Source organism: Sminthopsis crassicaudata, chromosome 2 (genome assembly GCF_048593235.1).
Source record: "Sminthopsis crassicaudata isolate SCR6 chromosome 2, ASM4859323v1, whole genome shotgun sequence".
Taxonomy (NCBI): domain Eukaryota; kingdom Metazoa; phylum Chordata; class Mammalia; order Dasyuromorphia; family Dasyuridae; genus Sminthopsis; species Sminthopsis crassicaudata.
In genome coordinates this window covers 537,154,726-537,178,470 of record NC_133618.1, presented here as the reverse complement: position 1 = coordinate 537,178,470, position 23,745 = coordinate 537,154,726, and the positions used below count along the sequence as shown (strand labels likewise).

Here is a 23,745-nt window from a genome sequence, read left to right as displayed (position 1 = left end):
AATAAGGGCTGTGTCCATCTTGTCCTCAAGCTGGGGTCAAAGGAAGCCAACAGGAATGAGGGCTGTGTCCTGCAGAAAGGTAGCCAGATGCCATCTGTATTGTGGTTTAGAATTCCAAAAGGTTGAATCATTGGTCTTGTCCTGTACACATGGGACCATGAGCCACAGGACTGAGTGTTAGTGTTAAACCACCCCAGTTTACCTCCTTCCCTCATTTTATAGGAAATTGAGATCTAGAGAGGTTAGTTGATGGTCAACATCATATAGGTAGGAAATACCAGAATAGAAATTTAAATTCAGTTGTTTTCATCCAGTTACATTTCTTTTCCTTCCAGCTGTATTGTCTACCTATAGAATGATTTGAAGAGTGCCTTGCCTCCAGATAATTCCTCCATTGGCCTTCCTTAGTACTTGAAATATCACCAACAGCACTTCTTTAAATCAAGGCTGTTGTGTCTCTGAAAAACATTTTTCCAAATAAAAATGTGCTTTACAAGAAGGAATAATATATTAACCATTTGTCAGAAAACCGATAGCTTCTGAGCAGAGAACAGATTCATGAAGAAATGGGACATAGGATAAATGGATTTTTATGGGCTTGTACAAGGATGAGGATCTACTGCCCTAGATCATCCAGGACTTTACTCCTAGAGGACTGAGATAGGGGATGATAGATGGTAGATTTTGGGGGGAACAGGGGGAAATTATGCATAAGTGTCCTATTAGACTGTAGTCCTGGGAATTGTAGCAATTAAGGTAATAACATATGTAGCAAATTTGCAGATGGTATAAAGTTGGGAGGAATATCTAACACATTGGATGACTAAGTCACAATTCAGAATGATCTTGAAAGGCAAGAATATGGAGTTAATGCCAATAAATTAAGTCTAATAAAGAAAAATGAGAGTTCCTATGCTTCGAATAAAAAAAATAAATGTTACAGGTATCAGAATAATAATTGACGTTTATTCAGCATGTTATGAATATATATTCTCATCTGAACTTCACTACAACCTTTCAAGGTAGATATTATAGATATTATAATCATTTTAGGAGGAAGAAACTAAGTCTTGATGTTGTTGTCAATTTTTAGTCATGTTCAATGCTTTTTCCTACCCCATTTGGGGTTTTCTTGGCAAAGAAACTAGAATGATTTGCCATTTCCTTTTCTGCTTCATTTTACAAAGGAAAAAACTGAGGCAAATAGGGTTAAGAGGCTTGTCCAGTGTCACATATCTAATAAGTATCTGAGGCTGGATTTGAACTTAGAAAGATGTACTCTATCTACTGTATCACTTCACTGCCCAGGTGAGCTAATACACATAGAGAGGTTATGTAATTTGCTCAAAATGACATAGATAAATATTACAGGTAGGATCTCAGATCTTCCTAATTGTAGCACTCGGTCCCTATACCAAACTGCCTCTTATAAGAGGGAGAAGGCATAGCTACTTAGTAGTTTCTCTGAAAAAAAGATCTGAGGACTAGATTTAGTTTCATTTAGTGGAAAGGTGAAACAGGTTCCCAAAGAGTGAATGCAATCCCACTATTCAGGATTTGGGAATTGATAACATTGGTTTTCTTTTGCCCAGTAAGATCAAATCAAGAGAATTGTGTTTTATTCTGGTGCCACCTTTTAGGAGGTACATTGATAAGCTGAAGAGGGTCCACAAGAAGGAAATTAAGATGGTGATGGGATCCGAGTTCATCCATCTGAGGATAACTTCACAGAACTAGAGATGGTTAGCCTGGAGAAAGGAAGACTTAGGGAGGACATGAAATCTGTTCCTCAAGGTTTTGAAATGCTGTTATGCAGAAGAAAGGTCAGATTTGTTCTGTTTAGCTCCCAAGCATGGAACTGACAGCAGTGAGTGGGAGCAGCAAGAAATCAAATTCAGGCTTGATTTGAGGAAAACCTTCCTGGAACCCCTAAGCAAGAGTGGGATGAACTGCCACAGGAAGTGGTGGCTTCCTCCTTATTAGAAATCTTCTAGCAAAACACTTATTAAGTGGATGATAGAGAGGATTCTTTTTCAAATGTACTAGATGGCCTGTGTAGTCCCTTCTAACTCTGAGACCCAGTGACTCTGATAAGTTATAGGGAGTCCACATGCTTCCTTTTCTGCACTTTGTTGAGAAGTCAATGAGTCATAAGGGCAGGGAATGAAGGATGAGATCTATATTACAAAGACTTCTGACTCAGTGTGAAAAAATAAAATCCAACAACACTGGTTTTGGAATCAGAAACCTTGGGTTTAAATTCCAGTTGTGATACTTATTACCTGTGTATCTTTGGGTAAAGTAGTTTATTTAAATTCTCTAGGTCTCAGTTTCTAAAGCTGTAAAATGAAAAAGTCAGACTAGATCAGTGTTGTCAAATTCAAAATAGGAATGGGTTGCTGTGGGCTGCACTTGGAAAACATCGATTTCTCAATTACATTTAAATTTTTTGGGGAGGAGCTTATTATTTTGCAGATCCGAAGGCAGAGAGTTTGATATCTCTGAGCTATGGAAATTCTCCTTTTTAACTGTATTGTCTATAATCAATCCCATCAGGCTTTATAATTCACCTGTTGATGTGATCCTCTGTTTAGGGATTTCTACCTAGGAGTACTTTTTAAAATGGAATGGGGGATTGACAAATGGTCAAAGGATATGAACAGACAATTTTCAGATGAAATTAAAACCATCTATACTCATATGAAAAAAATACTCTAAATTACTATTGATTAATTATTAATTCCCATCAATTGGGGAATGACTGAATAAGTTGTGGCATATGAAGGTAATGGAATATTATTGTTCTATGAAAAATAATGAACGAACAAAGAATTACATGAACTGATGCTGAATGAAACAAGCAGAACATACACATTGTACACAGTAACAGCAAGAATGTGTGATAATTAACTATGAAAGACTTCATTCTTCTCAGCGATTTAGTAATTCAAAGCAATTCCAATAAATTTTGGAGAGAAAATACTATCTGCATTCAGAAAAAGAACTATGGAGATTAATGTAAATCAACACATGCTATGTTCACTTCTTTTTTATGTTTTTTTTTCTCTTCTGTGGTTTTTCCCTTTTGTTCTGATTTTTCCTCTTTCAACATGATTCATAAAGAAATATATATTAAAATTAAACTTAAAAGAGAAATGGAATGGGGGAGGAAGGAAACAAACAAGCATTTATTAAATACCAATGATATGCTAAGTATTGTGCTGTTTTATAAATATTATCTTTTTTGATCTTTACAGCAATTCAGGGAGGTGGGTGCTAGTATTACCCTAATTTTATGGATGAGGAAACGGAGCACTGTTACAAAGCTGCATATGTGACAAGCATTGAGAAGGGCAGCGAGGTGGCTCAGACTCAGGAAGATGTTCAAATCCTGCTTCACACAATTACTTGCTGTGTGTTCCTGAGAAAGTTTTTTAAAGCTTATTTGCTTCAGTACCTCATCTGTAAAATGGGGATACATTGGAGATAAAAATGGCAAACCTGTTTGGCAAGAAAACCTAATTTGGGTCATAAAGAATAAAACTTGACTGAAAAATGACTGATTGGTTGGATCATCACATTCATTCAGTCCAATATGTCTAGAAAGATAGTTTGGATCAGGATATGAAGAATTGTACATGACAAACCACAAGGATTAGTTTGAATAAGATGGTTTTAAAGGTTCTTTTTGTTTGTAATGTTCTATCAGTTGCTGTTTCCAATGGGAGGGGCTAAGGAGATGGGGGATGTGTATGTGTTGCAATCTGGCTATTAGCCGTGAGGCTGTTAAATAATTTCCTTTTAATCATGAGCTTAACTTAGACTCAACTATGTTTATACACTCATGATGTGGTATCCATAAATCTCTATTATCACACAAACTCATCAGAAGAAGGAAATTTGTTTTATGAGGATGGATTTTTGTCCCAGATGCTAATGATTAATTGGTTGGGAAAGGATCATTTTTCTAAACAAGCTGATGATTAGGTCAATTTAGCTCATAACAGGATGCATCATTACTTTCTACAGAAATGTGAAATAGACAAAGCTTTGGAGCCTTCCAGTTCCCAGATTGCCAAAACACCCTTTCCTTCCAATTCCTATTTTGATTTTGTGCCTGCTAATACCTGCTAACTGAGAACCAATAGTGTGAGATCCTTCAATCATACTTCTCTCTCCTCTCCCCTAGGAGTACTTGAATTTTATTGAAGAATTTCCAGTGATCAAAAAAAAAAAACCAAAACAAACTTCAGTTCCATAATAGTGGAATGAGAAGCAGCAGGGGCTAATATTTGGAGCAGGGCTTAATAGGTCCTAGTACCTTTCTTTCTTTCTTTTTTTTTTTAATACTTTTTTTTAAAGCCAGTCAGAATTAAGTGACTTGCCTAGGGTTTCACAGCTAATAAATTTGTTAAGTATCTGAAACTAGATTTGAATTCACATCCTCCTGACTTCAAGATCAATACTGTATCCACTGCACCATCTAGCTTAATACCTTTCAAAGGTCATATATTTGTGTGACATGCATTTATGGGCATGGTCAGTGTGGAAATTTGTTTTGTGTGACCCTGTGTATTTGTTACAAAGATTTCATTTGTCTTCTTTCCAATTTGAGGGAGACAAACAATGATTGTTAGTTTAAAAAAATAGAATAAAAATTAAAAAACAAATAAACAACATGTTCTGGTGTGAATAGGACTTAATCATCAGGACTTGCCTCTCATTGTTCCTAGTCTCAAAAAGGACCAGTGACATCATGGGATGATGACTTGGACTGAATTTATTTTAAATGAAGCAGAGTTGTGCAAAGTTCTCAGTTTCATTTTCTCTTCCAGTATCATCCAAGTCCAGTAGCAAGATAAAAGTCACGATGACAGGTGATGGCCTGGGATAGAGTGGATAGCCTGGACATTTTTGATGTCTGACCAAACTCTAATCTCAGAGTTGTCTTAATTTGCATTTCTCTGATCAATAATAATTTGGAGCAATTTTTCATATGACTAGAAATAGTTTCAATTTCTTCATTGAAAATTGTCTATTCACTTCCTTTAGGTAAAACTTTTTAAAAACTCTGAGATACCACTACATACCTGTCAGATTGGCTAAGATGACAGGAAAAGATAATGAAGAATGTTGGAGGGGATGTGGGAAAACTGGGACACTGATACATTGTTGGTGAAATTGTGAACTGATCCAACCATTCTGAAGAATAATTTGGAACTATGCTCAAAAAGTTATCAAACTGTGCATACCCTTTGATCCATCAGTGTTTCTACTGGGACTATATCCCAAAGAGATCTTAAAGAAGGGAAAGGGACCTGTATGTACAAAAATGTTTGTGGCAGCCCTTTTTGTAGTGGCAAGAAACTGGAAACTAAATGGAGAACGGTTAATAAATTATGGTATATGAGTGTTATGGAATATTACTGTTCTGTAAGAAATGACCAGCAGGATGATTTCAGAGAGGCCTGGAGAGGCTTACATGAATTGATGCTGAGTGAAATGAGCAGGACCATTATACATGGATACCAGGATCATTATACATAGCAACAACAAGAGTATATTATGATCAATTCTGATGCATGTGGCCCTCTTCAACAGTGAAATTATTTGGTAAAGAAGAAAATCAGCTACATCCAGAGGAGAACTATGAGAAATGAGTGTGCAGCAAGATAACTATATAAATATGTATACATATATTGGATTTAACATATACTTCAACATATTTAACATGTTTTGGACTACTTGCAATCTAGGGGAGAGGGTGAGAAGGAGGGGAAAAGTTGAAACAGAAGGTTTTGCAAGGGTCACTGTGGAAAAATTACTCATGCACATGTTTTGTAAATAAAAAGCTATAATAATAAATAAAAAAGTAAATAAATAAGTAAATAAATAAATAAATACATTTTTTAAGCTAAAAAAATTGACCATAGAAAGTAATTTTGGTGGGAAGGTCAAGGAATAAACTTAGAAGATGACAACAATGTCAAAACACTTGTAGGAAAAACTCCAAAGAAAAACAGGAAGTGGTCTCAAGCCCAGAAAGAATTCCTAGAAGAACTCAAAAAGGAACTTATAAATTATATAAAGAGATAGAAGAAAAATTGGAAAAGAAATGAGTGATACAAGAGAATTATGAAGAAAGAGTCAATAGCTTAGGAAAAGAAAACAACTGCTGAAAAAGTAGAATTGGCCAAATAGAAAAAGAGACATAAAAATCCATTGAACAAAACAATTCCTTAAAAAGTATAATTGGCCAAATGGAAAAGGAAGTACAAAAGCTAACTGAGGAAAACAACTCCTTAAAAGTCAGAATTGGGCAAATGGAAGCTCATGACTCTATGAGACATCAAGAAGCAATCAAACAAATTCAAAAGAATGAAAAAAAAAAAGATGTAAAATATCTCGGAAAAAACAACCAACCTGGAAAATAGATCCAGGAGAGACAATGTCAGAATCATTAGACTACCTGAAAGCCGTACTCGAAAGGAGAAACTGGATAGCCTTTTTTCAAGAAATTATCAAGGAAAACAGTTCTGATAACCTGGAACCAGAGGGCAAAATAGGATTGAAAGAATCCATAATCACCTTAGGAAAGAGATCCCAAAATAAAAACTTCAAGGAACATTATGGCCAAGTTTCAGAACTATCAGGTCAAGGAAAAAAATACTGCAAATGTCCAGAAAGAAAAGGTAGATACCAAAGGCAAATGAGTAGCCCAGAAGGTGCTACAACTTGCATGTTGTAATTGTGAGGGAGAGGAAGCTTGATTCTATTTTCTAACCTCCTGTTTCTACTTCCACCTTAAAATGCTCCCTCATTCTCATCCATCCCCCAATTAGGTAAAGGAATTAGAACACTCTATATGAGCTCTAATAGGTCTGAATTCAATCAGGCACTACTAGCAGGGCAACACTTAATGTTTTGTACATCTACTTCCTAGGTTTATTGTGAGGAGCAAATGACATTATATTTGTAAAGTGCTTTGCATTTTTGTAAAGTGCTGGCTATCTTAGCACTCCATGTCCTATCTTCATGCCTTTGCAAAGGCTCCCACTCCCTCTCAGCTCCTCCAGTGCTGGATTGTCACCTATGTCAGGAATGACTTTCCAGTTTATCTCTGTCAAGTGCCCTTGTTCAGCATTTTGCAAGATTACTTTGTATCTATTTTGAATATTTTTCTTTATGTACATGTTATCCTCCTTTGGCCTAAGCATCTTGAGGTTAATACATTTCTTATTGTTTTTGAATTTCTAGCAGCTAGCAGTGTTTGGTTTTTAATATGTGCTTGTTGATTGATTAAGTATATCAGCTGATATACACAATCCTTGATGGATGAACTTCCTGATTTTACTTGAATATTTCTAATGGGAAGCAATTTACTGCAGTACAAGATAGCCCAAATAATCTGGTGTTAGATGTTGGCTCCTGGTGATCATCATGTTATTTTTCCAAATGCTTGAAAACTATTTGTTTAATATTCTGTTCCAGAATTATATTAGAGATTGACATTAAGATTGAGTGCAATTTAAAATTAATTTAAATTAACTTTTTTCTCCTTTTTTTGAAAATTGGGATTTCCCCATTCCTATTTTAAGTAACTTTTCAAAGACTAACAGCAGTAAATTTGAACTCATAAAAAGATTACAAATAGGGCTTTTGAGTTTGCAAATTCTCTGAGATGTAAATTCCTTCAGAGGTCTGAGATTTAATTCCCCTGGAAATGGAAATTTAAAATCATTCAAAGTGGTTTGAGGACAGCTTACTATTTATCCTGGGCTACAATTTCTTCTTTCTTTATTTTATTTATAGTTTAAAGACTGTTCTTATAGGACAAAATGGAATAAAAATAGGAGCTGAGAAGTTTTACCTTCTCTCTATAGACTGTAAGTTCCCTGAGAGCAGGAACTGTATTTTTCAACTTCTGTATTTGATGCACAGTGTCATATAGTAGGCGTTTGATAAATGCTAATTGATTGATTAGAAGAAATAATGTTTGTGAAAGTGCTTTGTAATAAATAATGTTTTACACACATAAGATATATCCTATTTGTGTTAAAGTTGTAATCACTTTTCTATTGTCCTTTTTGATCTTTCCACAAAGGAATGAGTCTTTTTTTTTTTTTTTTTTTTTTTGCCCTTTTTAGTATTATTTAAGAGATATTTGGGCCTCTAGTCAGGTTCCAAATAGAAGCAGTTTCTGAATCCTTTAATTCACTTTCAGGAATTCATTTCAAGAGTGCATCTCTCAATCATTTTCAAAGAGGATGGGAGTTGTTGGCTCAGCCAAAGGATAGATATGTTCAGACTCATATTTTCCCTCTGACCAGAGCCAAAAGCCTAGATTTCCCACTGGTCTGCCTAGTTTCTTCTCTTGGGTTACTAGGCCAAGTGGATATTTGAGAAGCTGACATTCTAGTGTTAGGGAAGGCTTTTAAAGAGCACATAGAATAGCTGGTGGCTATGTGGTAGGGTTTGAGGGGGTGCTAAAAATATCTTCTCTAAGACCTATAACAATGCCAGAAACTATACATTTTAAAAGCTTCATTCTAGTGATTTTATAAGCCCTTGCCTCTTTAAAATAATTGAAGGGTCCCTAATGAAAAAGCACTTTTTTCCCCTTCAAGCCCTTATAAACTAATAGTGGGAATTGCCCACAACCACTAAGGCAATAATACTGCAGTAGACTCAATAAGATCCTCAATAGAAGAACCAAAAGTTTGGTGAGCAGATGATTGGAGGAGAAGGTGAGAAGGCACCAAGAACAAACTTTATGCAGAAGGGTCTTTGATACGATGGTTTGTGGGCATAGGAGGAAGAAGAGAGTCAGGGCTCCAAAGGAAGAGGTGACACAAAATGTGTGTGTGTGTGTGTGTGTGTGTGTGTGTGTGTGTGTGTGTGTGAAATAGGCAAAGCTGGAGTTTTGGGGCTTTTTGAAATGTTTCATCCTCTATTGAGCTTCAGCAAAGCTTGCCACCACTGAGCACTCCATACTGATGACCCTTAAGTTTGATCTTTCTGGCTTAGGAGGATTTAAGGGGAAAAGTGGTTCAGGTAGAAGTTGCTGTATCTATATGTTTTACTTGTTGGGTCTCCTCAAAGAGGATTGGACTCAGAGCCAAGAAGAAATTTCTCTGTGATGATGAGGATCTTAGTCTTGGTTTCCTCATCTGTAAAATCGAAACAATACCTGGGTCTACCCATAAAAGGATATGTAGATCTGAAAGCTTCTTGGGGGCAAAGGCCAGCTCTTAGCATGGTGCTTGGTACATAATAAGAACTTTACAAATTCTTTTCATTTATTTATCCTTCCATTCATTAAAAGAGTTATGGACATATTTTAAAAATTCAAAGCAAACCTAAACCTAATGTATTATTGTTTTCAGAGATCAATTTGCATTTTTCTTAATTCAATGGATGAAATCACTGAGGCATTTTGGATATGGGAGAAAACCTGGAAATGCACTATATCCTTTGGTTATCTGCCCACTGAATTGTGGGCATTGCAGGTTCCCCTCTCATCAATTTAGGAATTCCTATTCAGATCTCACTTGGAAGTAATGGCAATAGTTCACCTTCTACAATTTCAGGCACTGATGAATGATGCAGTCTTGAGTCAAAAGACAGATTCTATAAACTTAGCTCTATCTCTAATGCATCATATAACCTTTAGGAGATCACTTAAATTTCTCAAACTTAAGTTTGAGGGGCATCTGTTGAGGGGAACAGTGACTTGTGCTCTAAATATTTTGTGAGGATCAAATGAGATGACATTTATAAAATGTTTAGTACAGTGTCTGGTATATAGCAGGTGCTATATAAATGCTAGTTATTCTCCTCATCCCTCCACTTTGCATCTGCTGTTTGCCCTCTTTCAACTCTACAGAACATGATGTTTCTCCCAGGTTAAACTCATCACTTCTAATCTCACCACTAACTCAAGTCTTGATTGATATCACCTCCCTCAGCTCTCCTCTCTGTTAGAATGGCTGATGAGTGCAATATAAAACTTCTCCCACTGCCTTCCTTTATAGAGGGTAGAAACTGGACCCTCAGTTCACTCTGCTTTGTACTTGCTGTTTTGCCTGGTTTCAACTTCATGGAACAAGATACCTCAGTGCTGGGTACCTCCTCGTGTTCGATTTCCCCTCCCATTTTCCTGCCTCCATCTCCCTCACTCAGCAAGGTCATAAACTCCTTAAAAGTAAGAACTGTCTTTTTATTAATTGACTCCCTCGTACTTAGCACAGTGCATGACACATAGCAGGAACTTAATAAATATTTATTGGATTAGATCATCATCATGATAAGTAATGTGACATAATAGATAGACAACTGACTTCAAATTTGGGAAGTCTTGAGTTCAGATCCTGCCTCTGAGCTATATTGGCTGTGTAAACCAGGGTAAGTTTTTTTTTTTAACTTCTCAATGTTTGTTGAGATAATTTAAGACCATGAGTTGCAGAATATTGCTGATATGCATTGGTAGAGGGCATTTCTTACCCTATCAAAATAAACCACCACCACCAAAAAAAAATACCCCACAAATGAGAAAATGAATGAAAATATTTTTAGATGAATAGAGCAATACTTTTATGTAAGTTATTACAATTTCTCTGAAAAATGACAGGAGTGCAAGAACAAAGATAGAATATAAAAACATACCTCGGACAGCGACACACTAAAATATATAACCAAGGGAATTAATTACAACATATTTGTACCATCCATATGCCCAAGGATATGCACACAGAGCCCATGTAGGAATTCACACATAGAATATCTACGTAGGTATTTGTGAACCCAAAGGACACACATATATGGCAATAGACATGGACACAAAGTGGGAACCGGTATAGAAGCTTATGTTTAGAGTTGGAAAGGAAATTCCAAGTCATTTGGTATAAGTCTATTAAATTTAAAAGGAGAAAACAGACTCTGGGAAGGGATTTTTGCTGAAGATCACATAGGTTGTGGGGCATACCTGGAATTTGAATCCAGATTTATTCATTCCATATCCAGTGGGGTTTTTTCCCCTTTGCACCAATTATCATCTGCAGATCATCCCAGTGGTTGCTAAGCATTACCAGTTCCCTGATGAAATGTGGTGGGAAAAGGAGGAGAGAGAAGGGAGATCCAGAGGGACTAAAAAGAGAGAAAAACAGAATCTTAAAGGGATATTCCAAGCCCTTACCTCCACTACATGTGAAGAAAATCCCGTCTGTGACATTTCTAGTCCAAAAGATGTTTCATTCTTGTTGGTGCCTAAAGGAGGAGGAGTGGAACATTAAGCCTGGTGTGAGGGGAAGTTGATCCAGTGTACTGCTTCATAACTTCCATGGGAGATGTTTGGGACTTTATCTAAGGGTAATTGGCTCCCAATGTTCTAGTCCCAAGAGCACTAACATACTAAGAATATAAATCTGGATTTATATTCACCAGGGAGTGGATTGAGTGTGTAGGGTTTTCAGCTGGAAACCTTAATGCATGACAGTATCTAGGAAGAGAAAAATGAGAAAGCTCACTGTACAGAGCCTCAGCTTCTTTGGACCATCCCTTTTATAGGTACCCTGAAGCCTCACACCTCTTCTATTGTTTACATCCATTAGACCATTTCCCAGTCCAGGAGCTTTCAGTGGCCTGCAGGACTGAATCAGTCTATTAATCAATTATTTATGAAGAGCTAAGTGCTTTGGATCCAAAAAGCAAAAAACATGGTCCCCATTCTCAAGGAATTCACCTTCTAATGGGGAGAAAACATGGAGATAACTATGTACATATATGATATATGTGTAAAAGGAAGGTACTCTCTGAGGAAAGAGACCAAGAGTGAGGGCCAGGGAGTGAGACTAGGAAAGGGAAAGGCTTCCTAGAAAAGCCAAGGTTTGAGTTCAGTCTTGAAGGAAAACAGGGAAGCTAGGACTAGGGGTGAGCATGGACAGCTTTCTAAGCATTGGGGACAGACAGCTCAAATGCATGGAGTGAGAGATGGAGAATTATGTAGGAGGAACACCAGTGTAATTCAATTTGGCTGCACAATAGAGTATGGCGAGGGGCATCCAATATAAGAAGATTGAAAAAGCTGGAAGGGGTTAGGTTGTTAAAACTTAAATGTCACACATAGGATTTTATATTTGATCCTGAAAGTAATAGGGAGCCACTGGAACTAACTGAATTGAGGGTTACACGGTCTAGTCCCAGCCTTGCCACTTGTAACTGTGTCACTTTGGACATAGAATCCCAGAATGTCAGAGAGAAGAAGACCATTTAGTTCAGAGGTTCTTAACCTTCAGTATATGTGGAAAGATTTCAGGGGGTTCATGAACTTGGATAGGGGAAAAACTCCAACATCTTAATTTTCATTCACCTCTAACTGACATTTGGCATTTCCTTTAATGTTATAAGGAAAGTAACACACTACAGTATTATTAGCAGTACCTGTGACTTTGTCAGTAATAGAAATCACAGTTATTTTCAAATCACATTACAGCTGTTTATAGATCTCTCAAAATATCATTTTTGTTTATCACTACTTTGAAAATTTCAGACATAACTTTAAGAAGCTTTATTGTTTTTGTTTGGTCATTTTTTATTCTTTGTGACCCTGCTTGGGGTTTTCTTGGCAAAGACACTAGAATGGTTTACCATATCCTTTCCTAGCTAAGTGGTTCAGTGAATAGAGTGCTGGATCTGATGCTAAGATGTTTGCATCTTATTTTTGTGAGTTCAAATCTGGCCTCAGAGACTTACTGGCTGTGTGATTCTGGTCAAGTCACTTAACCCTACATGCCTGAGTTCCTCATCTGTAAAATGAGCTGGAGAGTAAAATGACAAACCACTTCAATAGCTTTGCCACAAAAACCCCAAATGGGTTCATGAAGAGTTGGACATGAGTGAACAACAAGAATAGCAGCAACTATTTTAGGAATAAGTATGTAGCCTCTGGAAGTGACTTTTTTGAAGAGGAAAATACTCATCTGGATGTGTAACTTGTAATATGTTTGTTAAACAAGCAGGCTTATGACCCCTTCTATTCATTAGCAACTCATGTTTGCCCTGTCATTCAGCTTAAAATATAAGCTTCTCAAGGGCAAGGACATTGTCTTAAGAACTATTTCTCTCCTCTGCTCTGTGACTAACCCCAGTATACCAAACAGCTTTCATCTAATTTGGATTTGTAGAAATTAAATCTATTTTTAATTTATATAACTGGAGATCCAGATGTAAAAAGAAATCCTACAGAATACTTCTTCAGAAAAGTGAGGATGTCTTTTCCTTGTAGTACGAATTACAAAATCCTAGCCCTTCTAAATTAATCTACTTTTAAATTCACCTTTCTCTACTTGGGTGTATTCAAATGGAGGTCCACTGATACATGGTTTATTACTTAAGGCATTTCCTGGGGAATGGTATCACCTACCTTCCAAGCTGAAAATCCTGTCTCCCAGTGCATCCACAATATCCTTCAGAGCCGCCTCATCTGTGACATTGAAAAAGTGCTTGTCATCTGGGTCGCTGGCTATGTATTTGATTTCATTTAGAAAGGCTTCTGGGTTGATGCCCCTTCGGTTGTAGTAGCCAAGGACCTACAAGGGGGTTAGGGAAGGTAAATAGCACAGCTTGGTCTCTCAATGCCCCCATTCCCATAGCTCTTTGAGCAAGCTGGGAGGGTTTGACTCCTCCCCTCTCCTCTGGGTTTATGGGTTCGAAAAGAGATGATGTTGATATTAGGCTGAAATGCCAGGAGATTAAGGACCCATAGGATCATAGAATCATAGGAATATAGATTTAGAAACATGTTAGAGACAAAGGATTCTAGAACTGAAAGAGAGCCCAGAAATTATGTATTCAATTCCTACAGTTTAAAAATTAGGACATATGCTCAGAGATAGCTAGGTGATATAGAAAATAGAGTATTGGGCATGGAATTAGGAAGATCTGTTCAAATCCAGCCTCAGATACTAGCTATGTGATTCTGAATAATCATTTAATCTTTGATGACCTCAACTTCCTTATCTGAAAAATGGGGTTAATAATAGCACCTACCTCCCAAGGTTTTTATGAGGATAAAATGTGATTATAGATAAAAAGTGCTTAGCATAGTACCTGACACATAGTAAGAGCTATATGGATATTAGCCATTATTATTATTATACAGGTTCAGTGACTCGCATAAGATCACATAATTAGGGATAAAAAGTATAGGATTCAAATCCAGGATCTCTGACTTCCAAATCAGCCTCTAAGGTTTCTACCCTTGGTGAAGTCGTGCAGATTATATTTTGACTTGTTTGAGCATATTGCTTGGAAAAATAACAGGAGAAACTCTATGGAGAAATAAAAACAAAACATTCTCAGTGCCTATAAAGGACAAAAGGAGATTTTCAATTTGTTCTCTAGAAGGAAAGGAGATAGAAGGGGCAGACAGTCCTAAATTTAGAATATACAGGAAGGTGTTTATATTATATGATTTGAGTTGGACCCCCAAAGGACTTTTTTTTTTTATCATCTTTCCAGTTTTATCTATACTTTTTAAAGTCATGTAATAGTATTTTATTTTTTTCAATCACAGGTAAAGATAATTTTCAATACCTATTTTCTGAAATATTTTGAATTCCAAATTTTTCTCCTTCCCCCATCCCCAAGATCTGATATAGAATAGATCTATGCAATCATGTGAAACATTTTTCTCTAAAGTATTTTAGCACTAGCCTGCTGTAGTAGCTAGCTCCTTCTAAACTGTACAAAATTCCTACCATTAGATTCCTTGTTGGCTTAGAATGAATGAATGGAAAGCATTTTATTATGGGTCTATGGTGTGTCCAGTGCTAGGGGTAGGAAATGTTAATTGAAAAAATCCTTGTCCTCAAAGAGCTTACATTCATATGGGAGAGGCAATACATAGAGGGGAGTGGTGGCCAGGGAAGGAAGTTATGGTCTGGGAAGTCACAAAGAGAATGAATAGCTCAAGAGATCTTGAGTCAATTGAGTGTTCAAAGGTCTCAAAAGGCCCTTGTCTTGTCTGGAGGTAGTACCAGTGCTTTCCTCTTAATACCCAGCCCATCAGGGGGACCATCTTGGCCAAAGAAGGATGGCATTTAGGATGGAATGAAGTTTCAATGGGAATGAAGAGAGAATGAGCAGAAGAGACTTACAGCCACAGCATATCGAGTCACGTTATCCTTCTCACTGTCCTCAATGACCTTCTCCAGATCTGGGCTGTCATGGGACTCTCCATCTGTGATAACAATCATCACCTTCTTAGCCCCCTTCCTTCCTCCTTTCTGGAAAGCCTCCGAGCTATAAACAGAAATGTCTAGTCAGAGGAGGAAGCACTTGGGGAGTAGTGATGGGGCATCTGGCCCTCCAGTCCTCAAGAGACACAAGTTGGGCAATGAGAATGTGATCCCACATAAATAATCACAAAGATTCTATATCGTCCTATAAAAATCCAACTCTGGTGCCCCATTGTAGTGAGGAGATAATCCTAGGCTTAGAAGAGTATTCTTAACTTCAGGGGCCCCTTTGGCAGTCTGGTGTAGTCCATGAACTCCATGTGTAAAATAAAATACATAGGATTACCAAGAAAACCAATTATATTGGAATCCAATTATCAAAAAAATTTTTTTTAAAACTTATGAAGGTTAAGAACTCATGGTTTAGAAGGTTATAGGTTATGACAATTTATTGAAAATTCTGGTTGGTTCTACCAATCAATCAATGCAAAGATTTATTAAGTATTTACTATGTCCCAGGTATTTTACAAATATTTGATCCTCATAACAATCTTGGGAGGTAGGTGCTTTTATTATTCCTTTTTTTTTCTTTACAAATGAGGAACTAAAGTAGACAATTTAAGTGGCTTGCCCACATTTAACCTCTGTTAAATGTCTCTTAAATATTAAACATTTTTGTGACTTCAGACCCTAGCTGCCTCCCATACAAATATAAAGAATGAAACAATCTCTATTCTCAAGGAGTTGCATACTAACAAGGAAGACAGCACATACATATATAAAAATAAACAAAATAAAAACAAAACTAATGTAAACTTGTTGGGTATTAGATTTTTAGAGAGCCACAGAAATGAGCAATTGGGAGAAAGGGTTCATGTAGATGGTAGTACTTGAGCTGAATCTTGAAGAAAGGTGGGAATTCTCTGAGGCAGAGGTGAAGAGGGAATGTATTTCAGACAGAAACATGGCTAGTGACAAGGCATGGGACCAGACTTGGTCTGTCATGTATGAAGAACAAAGAGGACGCCAGTTTGTCAGTTTGTCATAGAATGCAGGAAGGGCGGTACAATGAAGCTGAAAGAGAAGTAAAGGCCGAGTTGTGAAGGGAGGAGGAGGGAAGCAAGCATTTATTAAGCACCTACTATGTACCAGGCCTACTCCTGGAGAATGAAATGATTAGTCACATTAGTATCTTTGCCAGGGAAACACCATGGAGAGTATGGTCCATGGGATCACGAGTAGCAGGACAAGACTGAATAACAACAATGTTGTAAATGCTGAATGCTTTACACATATCTCATTTGATCCTCATAGCAACTCTGTGAGGTAGATAGTATTATTATTTACATTTTTTACCATTGAGGAAAGAGCTGTTAAGTGACTCTTCCAGTGTTATATAGCTAATGTCTGGGGCTGCTTTCGAACTCAGGTTTTCTTTCCTCTAGAGCCAGGGTTTATCCACTCCACTACCTTGCAGAGTACTTTTATATTTTATCCTAGAGGCAATAGAGAACTACTAGAGCTTAATGAGTAGGGAAGAAATAAGTTCAGATCTGTCATCGTTCATTCATTTTGGTCATGTTTGACTTTTTGTTGCCCCATTTGGTGTTTTATTGGCAAAAGTACTGAAATGATCTGCCATTTCCTTCTCTGGTTCATTTTAGAGATGAGGAAATTGAGATAAATAGATTTCAGACACAGATAGTATCAGAGTCTGGATTTTTGAACTCGGGTCTTCTTGACCTGAGGTAGCCTCTCCACTGTGTCATCTAGCTGCCCCCAGATCTGTACTTGAGTAAAATCACTTTGGCAGGTGTATTAAAGATGAATTGGAAGGAAATGGGGACTATAGATTGGATGGTGAGCATATTATTGTCATCTAAGGGCCAGACTGGTTACATTCTGAGAAGTTTATCACTAGATTTGTAACCACCAAATAATGCCCATCTCACCTCCCTCCTGACTTTTTATGTCCACAATCACTTTTGGAACCATCTGGAAGACCATCTGGTGACCTGCAGTGTTGAGGCAAGTGCAGGTGTTGGGAAGCATTTGAAGCTAGAAATATTACACATTTATCACAGTGGGCAGTTGCATGTGTCATGTGGATTCGAAATCAGTGATACCATTGTGAGGACCCCATACATTATTTTACTAGGGTCTCCACTTGAGTATCTAATTGTTTTAGAACAGGAATAGAAAACCTTAAAAGAAACATGTCAAGGTTCTGGTTTGTTTCCTTCGATCATACTGTGGGGAGATGAAGAGGAAAGAACTGACTACATACTGATACCTAGTTCTCACAAATCAGGATGCCTGGAATACTGATACAAACAGCGGTAAATATGGCACGATTGTGGCAACTGGTCCCTGTGCCACTGGAAATCACCATTCATGTTATCTTTGTCATATATTTCACAGATTGACAAGCTCTGTCTAAAACCCTAAACATCTCAAGGGCATAGATAGGGTCTTTTCAACCTATTCTGTGGGATGCCCAGCTAGTCTCAATGGATAGAGGGCTGAATTTGGAGTCTGGAAAACCCAAATCAAATCCTGCCTTAGGCACTTAAAAGCTATGTGGCCCTAAACAAGCCACTTAACTGCTTTCTGTCTCAGTGTCCTTCTTTTTTAACATGGGGATAATAATAGTACCTGCCTTCCAAGGTTATTGTGAGGATCAAATAGAATAATATTTGTAAAGGACTTTATAAACCTTATAATATATATTTACTTTAAAAATTATATATATATACATATATATAGAACTTTATAAACCTTAAAATACATAAATACTAGCTACTACTACTACTACTACTACTACTACTACTATTATTATTATTATTATTATTATTATTATAATTATTATTATACCAGCTCCTAGTGCCTTCAAGTCACATTTCATAAAGTACTAGGTGAGTCCCTGAGTACAAGGAAATAAGCTATAAAGAAAATAGAATACTACTAACCCCTTCCGTTTGTATCTTTTTTTAATTTTAAAAGCATATTCTCAAATGAGATCATCTCTGAAATGATCATCACATTTTAAAACATGTGAGACATAAAAGAAAGCCATAAGCAATGTGCATTTAAGCACATCCTAGAAATATTCTCTTTTGGAAACATGGACAAAAAAGTTGCCAACTTTATAGGACGGAAACCCTTAGCCCCACAATTCTGGACTCAGCAATGAGAGGATATAGTAACAAGAAGCAATGGGCTGTCATGACTTAAATGTTGGCTTTGGCGTTAGGGAGATGAATATGATTATTCCATAATAACATTTACATTTGGAGATAGTCTTGGAAATACACTAGGTTCTGGTTAGTGGCCTATAGCCAACTCTTAATTATCTGCACTATTGATAGGGAAGGGGGATCCAAAAAATCCAAACTAGTAGAAAAGTTCCAAATCGTTTATATTTGGGAGTCTGAATACCTTTCTCTCTACTCTCACTTATCTAAAATGTGTACAAGAATGACATTTATAAAATGCTTTGAGGTTTGCAAGTTGCTTTACAAATATTCTTATATTATCCTCCCAAATCCTGGAAAGTAAGTACTGTTATTATCCCCATTTTGTGGATTAGAAAATTGAGGCAGACAGAAATTAAGTACCTTGCCCAAGGTCACATTACTAGTGCCTGAGGTCACATTTGAATTCAGCTGTTCCTGACTCCAAGTCTAACCTTCTATCCACTGCATTACTTAGCTGCCTAGAAGAGCATCAGAAGGTTAAGCACTGGGAATTAGGCATCAGAAGACCTGGGTTTTAGTTCAAGGCTTGCCTTTAATTGACTGTGGTTAGTTTTGGCAAGTCAGAGAATCATTGAGTGTTAGAGCTGAGGAGGGAGGGAGCTTTGGAGATCTTCTATTCTAATTTCTTTATAGATGAGGTTCTATAATCTAATGAGGTCCAGAGAGGACCACTGATACAGGTCGTAAGGATAATAAATCTCAGATTAGGCCTAGAATCTAGGTTCCTTGACACTCTCTACTGAACCACATTGTTTCTCAGATCATTGACATTTTGAATAAAATCATATTATGCAAAAATTCTCTCTTTGCAAAGCATCGCACCATCTCACAGCTCCTAGCAGTCACATTTCCTAACTTTTAGTTGGGCATCTCTGGAACATTTTTTGGTCATCTGTAAAATGGGCATATAACAACATCTGCCTTTTCTATCTCATAGGATTGTTAGTAGGTTCAAAGGAAATGATGACTACGGAAGCCCTTTGAAAAGTATCAAGCACAGGGTTAGCTAGGTGGCACAGTGGATAGAACTCCAGTCCTGGAGTCAGGAGGACCTGAGTACTTGATGCATACTAGCTATGTGATCCTGGACAAGTCATTTAATACTGATTGCTTCACCAAAAAGAGAGAGAGGGGATATAACTAAAATATATGTTACCCAATTGACTAGTTTTTAAAATAAGTACCTACTATGTGTCAGGAATTGTGCTTGGCTCTGGGAATATAAGTGCAAGGATGAGAGCTTCTGGACTTAAGACCTTGAATTTTTTTTTTTTTTATCATTTTGCTCCTATACCACATATCACAATTCCTTGTATACAGTAGACATTAATCAATGTTTCTTGAATTAAATTGAATTATTATTGCATGGACTGTTTGTTAGCAGCTTGGGACCTAGAGTTGATAATATTGTTGTCTTGGTAAGAATATAGACTGACCCTGAACCAGCTGCCTTCTTTAACATGAGATCTTTTTGCAGGGAATTTAAAAATGGGTATCCCCTGAAAAAAGAATACTATTAATAGGTCATACTCAAGTTTTATACAATCCAGATTTTGAAAGGAAAAACAAACAATCCTCTCTTTACTTGGACCATCACAGTATGTTGTTGGCCTGTTTCTTAGAATGAAAAACGACCTTATTCCAGTGAAATCTTATTCACAAAAATATGCTGTGACTACTCTTGAGGGGAGAGGAGAGGATTTTCTAGTTTTATAAGTATGGCATGTGATATAATTTGGGGCTGAAAATGTGCAAATTATAGTAGAAGTGCAGATTATACACCATGGCAATCCGTGTAAGCCACTTTAATGGTCCAAAACATCTGGTGAGTCATACACTAAACATCTGTCTGGGCTTTGTGGGGAACTGGAGTCTGGTGCTAATGAGGCTGAGGTAGTGGGTTTGATGCAGGTATGAGCTAATTAGCTCTGAACATAGAACAAAGCAATCCCAGGACCTCAGCTCCCTCACTCAGTCTCCCTGTGTATACTCCTGCATGTGGGCTTCAGGTCACCAGGACATGGCTAGTGGGCAACTGGGCTAAAGGCTTGGGATGATTCAACACTAGACATCCCCCATGTGACAAAACAACTCCAAGAACAAATTCTCCTGATGGCGAGTCAGTGGTTTGGTCTTCACACAAGTAAGTTATTTGCTGAGGAATAATTTAGAACCAGTCTCAGTCTAACCAGTTTTGGTTAGACCTGACTGTCAATATAGTAAGTAAATAGCTGTGGTAGTCTAGGACCTGGATGAAGCTGGTGAACAAGAGGGACAGGAAGGCTTAAGGGAGCCCTCCTGAGCTTCAAGGTTAGAAGTCCTCCGGGACTTCTGGTCATCAAACACCTTACTTGAGACTTCCAGATTGGGTAACTACTTTTCAGCAGATCCCAGACTCTACAGTGAAGCCTCACCAATGTCCAGCTATAAAATGAGGAGAGGTAGCATGGGGTCTTGGAGAGAACGCTGGGTTTGAATAAAAAAACCTGGGCTTAAATCCTGAACTGGCGGGGTCCTTGCTATATATCCTTCTCTGTCTAGGTTTTCTCATCTTTAAGAGGAATAGGTTGAATTGGATAGCCTTTGCCCCAGATTGCCCCAGATTCTCTGAATTTAACCTGCCTACTTAATGGGATCATTATGAGGATCAAATGCTAATGTAAAAAAATTAATTAGAACAAACACAAATATGATATATATCCAAATATTGAGATATATCCACCTAAAGGAGTATTCTTATATAGAGGTGTAGTGCTTTATGGGATGGAGGCAGAACGTGCTAGTTCTGGAAATATCTCCTGTGACTCTCTAGTTGGTTTCTAGGAGCTCTATCAGTGTCAGAATCTGCATACCTCCCACTCCTACAACCTTTCAGAGGTTGCTTGTAGCTAGGACTCTGCAATACTAGTTAGAGAACTCCATCATTTTATTTTTTGCACCAGGTATGTGTGCATGTTTGTGTGTGTGCAAGAGTGTGTGCACATGTGTGTGTGCATGCAAGAATGTGTGCATGTGTGAGTGCACCTGTGGGCAAGAGTGTGTGCATGTGTGAGTGCACCTGTGGGCAAGAGTGTGTACATGTGAGTGCACCTGTGGGCAAGAGTGAGTGCACATGTGTGCAAAGTGTGTGCATGTGTGAATGTACCTGTGCACATGTGTGCAATTCTGTGCATGTGATGTGCCTGTGTGCATGTGTGAGTGCATATATGCATGCATGTATACACACTGTGTACAGCCTTTGGTCTTAAGAAAGCAGGACATTCTTGAATTCCACATCAGAACTTTTACCGAGCAAATTCTATCCCAAACGCCGTCCGGGTTTCTGTACCTCCTCTCTGCTCGATGTGGCTGGCAGCTTCCACCACATCTTTTACAGACCTGTAGTCATTCAGGTGAAACTCATGCACCACATCTTCTCCGTACTGAACCACGCCCACCTGGAAATCAGGGAGGGAAGCAGTGACCCTTTGTCCCTCAGACTGACTGGACTCTGTGCCCCTGGGGAGTGGTGGAAGGTTTGTGGGCCCCCCGCCCTCCAAGGCCAGGAATCCAGCTCATATCTAAGGGGATAAGGATGGGAGAATGAGAATAGACCCAAGAGCCTAACTGAGCAGATTGAGAAGGGACAGGGATAAAGTCTACAGCCTTAGGATGGGTATGGATTGGACAAACATGGGCTTGTTTACCAAGTCCTAGAGTACTAGAATTTAAGGAGTTCCTTAAAACTTGAAAAAGAGAAGTTTAGGACAAAAAAAAGAAATCTAATTTTATGTAGTGAAGCTGATTATGGGCTGCAGAAAGGACTTTGGAATAGTCACAGGAACTGAGTTCAAATCCTACCATACAGACTGTGTGACCTCAGTTTCTTTATTTGCAAAATGGGAGGAAGGAAGGAAGATTTGGACTAGATGCTCATAGAGCTCTTCTCTAGTTTTAGATCTATGATCCTATAGTCTTAAGAATTTGTATAGGTTGGAAACGTCAACTACTTTATTTCATTTCAGCAAATATTTATTAGGCACTTACTCTATGTCAGGTACTGTGCTAGACTCTAGGTAGGCATGGGAGGAGGGAAAAACACCATAAACTAAACAGTTGTTGTCTTGAAAGACTTTGCTTTTTCCTGAGGTCAAAATTATAGCATACATGGATCAATAAATAAAAATAATTTTTTTGTTATAAAAATAACAATAGAAAAGCAAGAGGGGAGCACTGATAAATCAAGGGGATCCAGAGAGACTTTTTATTGGAAGTGGCACTAAAAAAAGGCTTGAACTTTGAAAGATTTAAGAACTTTAATCAATATAATAATGAACTAAGATTCCAGAGGACTGATGATGAGGAGTGCTGACAGAGAAGCACTAGAGAGACGCATTTTTGTACCTGGCCAATGGGGGAATATTTTTTTGCTTGACTGTATTTTGTTATATGGGTTTTATTTTTCTTTCTTTTTTTTCAAATTGGGGAAGGGAGAGAAAGAAAAAAAAGGCTTGTTATTTGGGAAAAAAAACCAAAGTTTACATAGACGCCTGGCTCATAGAGCTATGTTGTTCTTCAATTGTGTATCTGACTCTTCATGATCTCTTCATTTGGATTTTCTAGGTAAAGATACTGGAGTGGTTTGCCACTTCCTTCTCCAGCTTATTTTACAGATGAGGAAACTGAGGCAAATGGGTTAAGTGACTTGCTCAGGGTCACACAGCTAGTGTCTGAGGGTAGATTTGAACTCAGGAAGATGAGTCTTCTTGACTTGAGGCTTGGAACTCTCTCCACTGTGCCACCTAGCTGCTTGAGAGAGCCATGCAGGGTAGCTAAGAGTTATTAGGAATATTTGGGGGGATAGCCCTACTCTGTGAGGATAATACAGTTACTTCTTCGGTCTGTCCTCTGGTGTCCTCATCAGAGAGAGAACTCTGTATAGGAGGGGCTGTGTCATCCTAACTGAGGAGTGTGACTCAGATTTTTCAAATATCTTGAATGGTTAGGACTAATTTCTTCCTTAATCCATCTCCTTTCTTAGTGATCCTTCTCTATGGCTATGAGATTATCCCACCACTGCATCAGTTGGTGGATTTGGGAAAAGTCAGTTTGTACAATCCTGAGCCTTTCCCAGAAAAAAAGGGGACATTTCTGAACCAGAAAGAGTACTTTGGACTTTTCTTTAGGTCTTGTTTCATAATAATCCTATGAATGGAGCAAAGTAGAAGGTATTATAATCTCCATTTCACAGATGAGGAAAACTGAGGTTTCAC

At 37.8% G+C, this 23,745-nt stretch overlaps 1 protein-coding gene across 1 annotated transcript in view; it reads right to left on the bottom strand.

Annotated features, from left to right (window-relative positions):
* ITGA11 (integrin subunit alpha 11) overlaps positions 1-23,745 on the bottom strand; it is a 183,423-nt gene that overhangs the window by 45,525 nt on the left and 114,153 nt on the right. The window contains 4 exon segments of the mRNA XM_074294708.1: positions 11,195-11,265; positions 13,421-13,586; positions 15,156-15,300; positions 21,782-21,930. Coding sequence (XP_074150809.1) covers positions 11,195-11,265; positions 13,421-13,586; positions 15,156-15,300; positions 21,782-21,930 — 531 coding nt within the window.